The sequence below is a fragment of the Elephantulus edwardii genome, unplaced genomic scaffold (assembly GCF_000299155.1).
Source record: "Elephantulus edwardii isolate Elephantulus edwardi_28Jun2011 unplaced genomic scaffold, EleEdw1.0 scaffold00020, whole genome shotgun sequence".
In the NCBI taxonomy this organism is placed as follows: domain Eukaryota; kingdom Metazoa; phylum Chordata; class Mammalia; order Macroscelidea; family Macroscelididae; genus Elephantulus; species Elephantulus edwardii.
The window spans coordinates 18,486,590-18,495,427 of NW_006399770.1; the positions used below are offsets into that span (position 1 = coordinate 18,486,590).

Here is an 8,838-nt window from a genome sequence, read left to right on the forward strand (position 1 = left end):
ATTTTATTATGACTCAAGATAAAAAGAAAACACCAAAATTTAAAGATAAAAATTTAAAATATGAGTGACTTAATAACTTGTATTTAAATAATACTTGCTAATGTGTTGTATGTATATATGCATAGGGAGTTCTGGAATCCTAGTGATAAGAAGTTGTGCTCCCAACCCCAAAGCATATTGTTCAAATCTAACAACTGCTTTATGACAGAAAAATAACAAAAATAAAAATGTTTAAAAGAAGAAAGATAAGGAATCTCCTCTTAGGCCATTTTATAGTTTCTGAAAACTCGCTAGTGGTACAGCTCTGAGTTGCTTCCAACTTGATATCACAATAACACATATACTTTGTAGTATATTCTTATGGAAAATTAGACTGTTTTGGTAAGCAACTTATTTTAATGTCATCAAAAATAACTGATGAATAAATTCTGACTCACAGCTACCCCGAAAGAGAGAGTAGAACTACCTCATAGGGTTTACAAAGCTTCTTTCCAAAAGCAGACTGCAGTATTAGCCTAAAGTTGGCTTTTTAGCCATTACCTTAGCCCTCTCTGGTCTGCAGCTACCCTAACTGCAGATACACGGTCTTGCAAATCATCACAGCTATAGGACTAGGATAAGAGAGAGAGTGCTTCCCTCAGTAAGACTTGAGAGAGACTAGAGCAAGAACCTGGTGATGGTGATTGAGAGAGATTGCTGTGGAGAAACTGTGCCAAGGTATAACCAGAGCAGACCTGAGACAAAGGCTACAGTTAAAAGTGTTTGCTGTTCTTGCTGGATGACTGAAGGAGAAACTGACTTACAACTGCTCTGAGGCAAACCTTGCTAGGTAATTGAGGAAACTAGAGGTTTCTTGAATTTGTGTTGCTGAACTGAAACCAGGATTTTTACTAATTAAGAGATTGTATTTTGCTGTTAATCTGGGCTGAGGCTGCTGGAATTAACCTGAATTTGCATTGGGTGATATTGTTTGCCTTCAGCACTCTCCAACTGATTTCCCTAATAAACCCCATTCTCAGTATCACAACTGTGAGTAAAGTCTGTGAGTAAACAATGAATAAACAAATGTGTTGCTGCTGGTATGGCTCTAGTAGCACCATAGGGTTGCACTATGGGCACTTTCTGTTCTGGGATATGAGGGGTTGTGTTATTCTGGCCCTTTCAGAGAGGCACTCGTGGCCCTGTGCCCTCCATGTCCTATTTTCTGCTCTCAAGGCACACACTGTCACAGGTATTTCCCATGGATCAGCTGTGGGTTCTAATCACTGACCGTGGGTTCTAATCACTGACTGTCTGGTTATTAAGCCATGTTTAGCTACTGTGCCACTAGAATTTCTTTCATTTGTTATACTTACCTATTGCTTTTGAGCCACAGAAGAGTTAAAACATAAGAATTACAAATAACATACAAATAACACACTAACTACACTCTTTAAAATTATTCAATTTCAGAAATACAAAACTCACAGAATTATAAAAGAAAGCATAATAAATAATGAAAGCCTGGTAGCACAGGCCATAGGAAAGTTGGGCTGCTAATTCAAAGGAAGTGTCTTTCAGGGAGTTTGAAAAGTAAACAATATCCATTTGTGATTATATAGTCATCAAAATCATGTTGATATTTTAACATTTGAATGTGTGTGTAAATATTATTATGTAAAAATAATAAAACATTAAATGAAGCATGCTTCGTCAATTAGCAAACTTACATTTTCTCCTTTGTCACCCTTACTGCCTTTTTGGCCTGGTTCACCAATTTCACCCTGCAATTGAAAGACTTGTGTCAAAATTTATCTCCAATGTATTTGTCATTGAATTTCCATCTGTATCATCAAAGTAGCTTGCTAATGCACTTATTTGCTAGTGTGTTATAAAAAATATTATTATGTAATGTTCAAAGTCCCTTTGCTGCAGGTTTGTTTTTTGTTTGTTGTTTTTTTTAGTATTGAAAATTATAAAGAATTCCAAGCCAACAGTCTTTGAAGAACAGCAATCGCAACTGAGGTATAAAGAAAGCCAGTTTTGGCTCTAATATCACCACTATAAACTGAACATAATAAAAATACATTGATTTATTAACAAATTTAATTACATATTAATCAACAATTGGTTTGTGACTTCATCCTAGTTTTCAAACGCTAAAATAAAGCACATAATTAGAGTACTAGTCCACAAAATAGCATATATTACTTTACAATAATATTTTAAAATATAGTGAAGACAAGAATTGGAAAATAGAACTACATATTAGAAAGACCCTTATATACCAATAACAGAGAAGATTATGGTTAAGAAATAAGTATTCAGCTCATTCTTGAATCTTACTATGCAACATCTAAGATGTTAAAGGCTAAATATATGGAAGCGATAATTTTCTTATTTTATGTTTACTTCAGGAACAATATATTTAAAAAATAAGTAATAAAAAGAAAATATTTTATTATTTTTTATTCCATTTCTCAGTAAATATATCACAATCTCTTTTATGTAAGAGATACTAATTTTCACTGTTAAAATAAAAGGGCTGAACACATAGAAGATGTAAGAGACATGAAAAATACATACTCTGATCTGGCATTTAATAAAAAGAAAGATCTAAATCAGGTTTCTTAAAGGAGAAAGAATTTTCCCCTCTAGGTACTAACATAAACTAAAAAACCCAAACCTTATCTCCATCCTCTCCAGGAGAGCCGGCGGGACCAGCAGGACCAGGGAGGCCCACCGGACCCTGCACACCATCTCTTCCTGCAGGGCCTTGAGGACCTTTTTCTCCCTGTATTGAAAAATTCAGATTATCATTTCTTGTAAGAAGTCTGTGAATTAGCTATTTTTGATCTTTAAAAGAAGTTACACTAATATATTGATATCCATTTTGATGAAGGAAATTATTCAGTGTTTCTAAGAGAAAAAATAAAATAAAAAGAAGTTGTAAACGACCATAAAAAACCAACCCAACAAAACTCCCTACATTTTCTATAGACAAAATTTCTTAACTTTTTACAAGATGGTAGTCTTGATCGCATTCAGTATTTCATTTTTCTCCCTATGGTATCTGTAAATTTACAATTCATTAGGCCTTGTGTTTGCCCTGTATTAACTCCTCATCACTTGACCATTTGAGTCCCCATTCAATGACTAACTTTCATTTGTTTGATGTTGAAATCATGTAATGCTAAATTAATTTTATCTTCACCACTAGCACCCCGTGGTTAAGGCCTTCATTTCATCAGACTAGCAACAAGTTAGCAACTTCACTCTAATCTGAATCTCTTAGATTCCACAGTATTCACTGGTTCTTTTCCTATTGTTGTTGGTAAAATTAGTCAGTATATACATAATTCAATAACTAATAATGGTGAGTACAATATTATTCAGAAGAAATATTGTAGTCTATTCTAAGAGTACTTCTACTTGCTACCCTAATCTTGTAGCTCCATGGCTTTGCGGTGGTGATAGACATTTATCAAGCCTACTTCTTACCATCCAAATTCTTTCCCAAATGTTCAGCTTCTGAAATAATATTTTCCCTAATCTTCTAAAATTCGTGTTCTTCTGTTACATTCCATGAAGGAGATCCTTTTCATTCTTGGTCTATTTGATAAGATACTCCTAACTATGTTTTATCACTCATCAATTTTTGTTCTTTCTTTCTCTCCTCTAACATGATTCTTCCAGATAATCCACTTATCATTCACCCTACAACGTAGATCAACACCTTGGTTATCTTCCTTCATTTTACAGCACGAAGAAAGAAGTCCAATAAATGGTATCCAAGTGCACTTTTACCTAAATGACACTCAGATTTACAGTCCCAATGCTATTCTATACTTCTAGGGAACTCTGGTGGCCTAGAGGAAAGAAGCTGCACTGTAATCCTAAAGGCATGTGGTTCAAATGCCCTAGCTGCTCCATAGCAGTGGGAAGAGCAGTCTCCTCCCATGTCACTTACTCCCTCTGAAAACCCACTGAAGGGTCAGCTATAAGTGGGTTTCAACGTAATAGCACACAACAACAACAATTCAAATCTCTGAATAAATGTTTGAAACCATAAAGATTTATTTGGAGTCTATCCTTTCTCACACACCAGTTCCTTTTACTGAATCCATTTATTTTTCTTATATACTGAAAACTATTTTCACTATGCATTACACTTTTTTCACTTTGTACTTTCTATTTTTTCAACTGTCTCCAACATAAATGTATCACGTAATTAAATATCTTTTCAATACAATTAACACTTTTCTTTAAAAGTCATTCTCCCCACACCACACCCATAAGAATGTCTGCTAGGAAGAAAAGTGAAAGAGCTCCTTTTTTCTTTAGTAATGTTTGCCTGCTCTCATGAACTGAGCTGCCAATCCAAAGGTATATAGTTCAAATCTACTGACCACTCCATGGGAGAAAAATGGAGAATCTTTCCTCATATAATTAACTGCCTCCAAAATCCAGTGGAGGGTCATCCGTGGGTCAGTTATGGCTTGATGGTACACAACAACAGCAACTCACAAAAAATTTAATCAGTGTAATATGAAACTGCTGAAATGGCCACAGTTACTACCATATGTAGGTGCAACAGGTATTTGTGGTGGGTAGTGCCATTTGGGAATTAAAGGAGACCTGGTGACATAGAGAGTAACATCCTGGGCTGATAATCAAGAGTTTGGTACAATCTATTCCACACTAATGGGTTTGCTAAGGATTGGAGAGTGGAACAGAATGTAATAACATTCCATATTGTAAATTAATATAATCAAACAGTTAGTTTAAAAAATAGATTTTCCTTGAATATGTTCTACCTCTAGAGAGATGTTCACAGAATTTTCTTTACATTCTGTGTACCTTTTCAGTTGCTATGGATTTTAGAGTGTCATCTAAAAATCAAAATCAGATGATCATCTGACCTATGGATTTTAGATTTGCTATTCTCACAATCACATAAGAGAATTTTTTCAATTAAAACAATTCCTTCTTGACCCTAATTCTGTTTTTCTAGAAAATTCCAGGACAAATACTTTCATGCAACCTTTTTCTCCTATTTTAATCCATTATCCTTAAGTACAACCATTCCTAAAAGAAAAAAAATATTTACTATTGTATCTAGCACTAACTTGTTACAAAAAAATTATTTAATGAAAGAATAATTGAATGAATAGACTCAGATAAATAATTCTAAATGGGGGATTGTTGTTGATGTGTACCATAAAGTCGGAACTGATCCATAGCGGGCCTTCTGGTGGGTTTTCAGAGGCAGTTAGATAATCACACTGAAGATTTCCCGTCCTTCTCCTGCAGAGCTACTGGTGGCATCAACCCACGTACCTTTGGGATTGCAGTGCAGCATTTTGCTACCAGGCTACCAGAACTCCCTAATTAGCAAAACTTTTCTTTTTCCTTTTCATTGCTATAATATATCACCAACAAAACCCAGACACAAAGCCTATCTTTAAAAAAAGAAATCTTCCATCAATAGTATCTCAACAAAGATTCATAATCACTTTAATGCCTTCTATCTTCTCCATTTTACTTCATAAATTCAAGGTATCCGCTTTTAATCTTTCAATATGTTCTCAGTGTTGTATCAATATGTATCAGTGTTATCGGTTTGTATAAGAACAATACTTATTCCTCCCATTCCTCTGGGGCATACTTCCTTGTGTGGTACCAGGTAATCAGTGGCCTGAATTGTTTTAATACATTTGTTTAAAGGGGTTCTTTCATTTCTAAGCATTTATAGTACCATTATACTACAAAATTTTTAGGGTTTGTTTTGTTTCATTTTTTCAGTTTCTAGGTAAGTTTATAAATTGTGAAAACTGTGAGAAAGATGACATTTTCCCATTGCTTAGTATAAAAGTTACAAATAATAACATCTAAAATCCAACTATGCTAAATTTTCAAAAAGTATACTTCTTAAGAAATATATTGCTGTAAAACTCAGCATAAAAGTTGTTGTTAATGTCACCCAAAATTCTATCCACACGTGGTAGGTTGTTCTTTTCTGTTGATTGCTGTCAAGTCGAGCATGACTCATAGTGACCCTATGAACAAAATACCTGAAGCCTTTCTAAAACTATTGTCGCTTTTCCAAGTTCATAGAATTTTCAGAGGCATGCTGTTTAGGAAGTGGATGCCATTCCTGTTTCCAAAAGGGTCTTATTTAAATATTCTAAATGATTTCCAACAGGCAAGGACATTAGGGAACAAGTTTTAAAATTCTAGAACAGCAACAAAAAAATCTGGAACTATTTGAAAAATACTATAGACAAATAATGTCTAGACAATGAAAGCAATCAACTTATTGAAACAAGTTTTAGTGATGAAAAATATTTTTTAAATCTAGACTTAAATTTAATTTTAAATAGCAATACTTAAATGTATATATAATTATTTAGAACAGATATTTTTGTCTGTTTCAGGTAGCAATTGCTAATTATTTTGCTGAATTAATATATGTAATAATTTTGGAGAAAGTTGAGTTTTTAAAAAAATATAAAATTAAAACTGTAAACAAATATATGGTGAAAGTCTTGAGAAAGAAAGATAAATTCAATTAGTAGAACATAGTTAGTAGTGAGTTAAGTATGAATTTTTAAAACCCAATCAATGTAAGATGAAATAAGGCTCAGATGTTTCTCATCTCACTCAAAATCAAAACTCAAATTACTGGAGGAGGGCAGGCACCTTCTCTGGGTTTCCTTTACAAGACTATGGAAATAACTGCAAATGAAGTTGTACTAGAACAGGAGTGAAGGGTCCATACTTTTCTAATATAAAGGAGCAAGTTACAGTTTTGGTAAAAACTCCAATTGCATATTTAAAGGAACAAAATCAGGAGCCTTTCACATTGATAATATCCGGCAGCCTCACAGATATTAGCATTTCATAAAATATGAAAAAAATGACTTCTCCTCTAATTGAATTTGATTTTTTTTATTATAAATATGAAAAGAGACATGTTTACATGCCAGGCACATCTGCAGCAGGAGTGCAGTGGGGTATGCAGAGCTAATATTCTTGAATGAAAAATAATAACTTGTGGAAGGGAATAGTATAATATAGTTCCTTCTTGAAATTACTTACCGGAGCACCTTTCTCTCCAGCTGGACCTGGAGGACCCTGGGGTCCTGGACGCCCTGGCAGACCAATTGGGCCAGCTGTACCTGCTGATCCACGTTCTCCTGGGGAGCCCTACCACATGGGAAAAGGAATATTTTTATATTAATAATGGAAAAAAGTTATTTCTTTACAATAACTTTTCTAACAATGGAATTTTACAGCATACTTACCTGCAATAGTTACTTTTGGGTAAATTAACTTTTAAAAGAGGAATAGTTGTATTCACTAGTTGACATTTATTTTGAGGTAAAATAGTAAGCACTTATTGAAGTTAGGAAATATTGATGATGAAAAAAATTCAAATTTATATGAATGATGTTACACCTTTAAAATGTTCACAACTTTTTATACTCCTTTAGACTATTTATCTATTCATTAGATAACTGCTATAAGTAGTACATAACATACTGAGCTGCTGATAAAAATGTCAACAGTTTTAATCCTGTGTATGTCCTACACTAGAAAGAAGGACAGTCTCATTCTAAAAATATTTACAGCCTCAGAAACCCAACAGAGGGTCACTATGAGTTGGAAACAATGGCTGGCAAGTAGTTTGTCTTGAGCTTCTTATAATTTTACAATACTTTTCCTTTCATCAATATTTCCTACATTCAATATTTCTACAAAGATAGGAGATACTAACTTAAGGTATAAGATAATTATGGGGAAAACCCACAATTGTTTCAGCTTTAGAAGTAAATAAGTATCTTAAACTTAGGAGAGAGAAGTAGTTTCAAAAAACTTTACCAAAATTATAGGTAAAAGAAACTGTTAAATTTATACTTCAATTAAACAGAAAGTGGTTGTTATTACGTGCTGTGAGTCTCTTGCAATTCATACCAGCCCTTTGTACAATATCTCTGAACCCTGGCCTACCCCGAGACAGCAAAGAAAATTACCATTTGGAAGGCAAAAGCATACGTGTAAAAACAGATCTGAGAAATGTTACTTATATACTAACTATTTAAAGAACAATATATGAACATAAGACTTTTAACAATCAAATATTTCAAATTTGAAAAGGTTTCTGTTAAAAAAGACTACTACAGTTCATTTTTTATATATTAAATAGTTAATTACCTGTCAATCAATATATCCTCTTTACGATTTAGTACTACTAAGTATTTATTTTTGAAAAGTTAACCATAAGTACAATAAATGCTAACTAGGTAGCAGAATTTTGTTAAGTGTGTTAAGAGACTATTTGAGTGGTGAAGTACTGAGTCTTCTATTATTTTATATTTATGTAGGATAGTCCTAAAACAAAGAAAATAATTTGACAATGTTCAACACTGGACAGTATACAATCAGAAGAGAGTTCATCTGTTTTATTCAGGTTAATATTAATATATCAAAATAAAGATCATCACTTGTCTGGAAAGCAAAGGTATCAAGGATTAACGGACACACAAAACAACTAAAATACATTTTGTTTTAATATATCCCTTGCAAAATCTCAGAAAAACATTAATGCCCATTAGTATCATTAAATCAGAAATAAATATTCATATTAAGGGCAGAACTATTTTATTTTTAATTAACTATAGAAGAAGACAATCTTGAAGTAAAATATTGTCAGTGACAGGATAATATCTATACGCATACAAGGAAGTCCAGTGAATACCACTATCATTCAAATATGTGCACCAACAACCAGAGCCAAGGAAAAAGGGAGATGATTTTTACCAACTTTTACAATCAGAGATTGATCGAACATGCAAT

At 33.2% G+C, this 8,838-nt stretch overlaps 1 protein-coding gene across 4 annotated transcripts in view; it reads right to left on the reverse strand.

Moving 5' to 3' along the window:
* Positions 1-8,838, reverse strand: part of COL11A1 (collagen, type XI, alpha 1) — a 380,126-nt gene that overhangs the window by 103,557 nt on the left and 267,731 nt on the right. For all 4 annotated transcript variants that reach the window (XM_006882457.1, XM_006882455.1, XM_006882458.1 and 1 more), the window contains 3 exons: positions 7,081-7,188; positions 2,666-2,773; positions 1,710-1,763 (listed from right to left, as the gene is read on the reverse strand). In XM_006882457.1, coding sequence (XP_006882519.1) covers positions 1,710-1,763; positions 2,666-2,773; positions 7,081-7,188 — 270 coding nt within the window. The remainder of the gene's footprint in view (positions 1-1,709; positions 1,764-2,665; positions 2,774-7,080; positions 7,189-8,838) is intronic.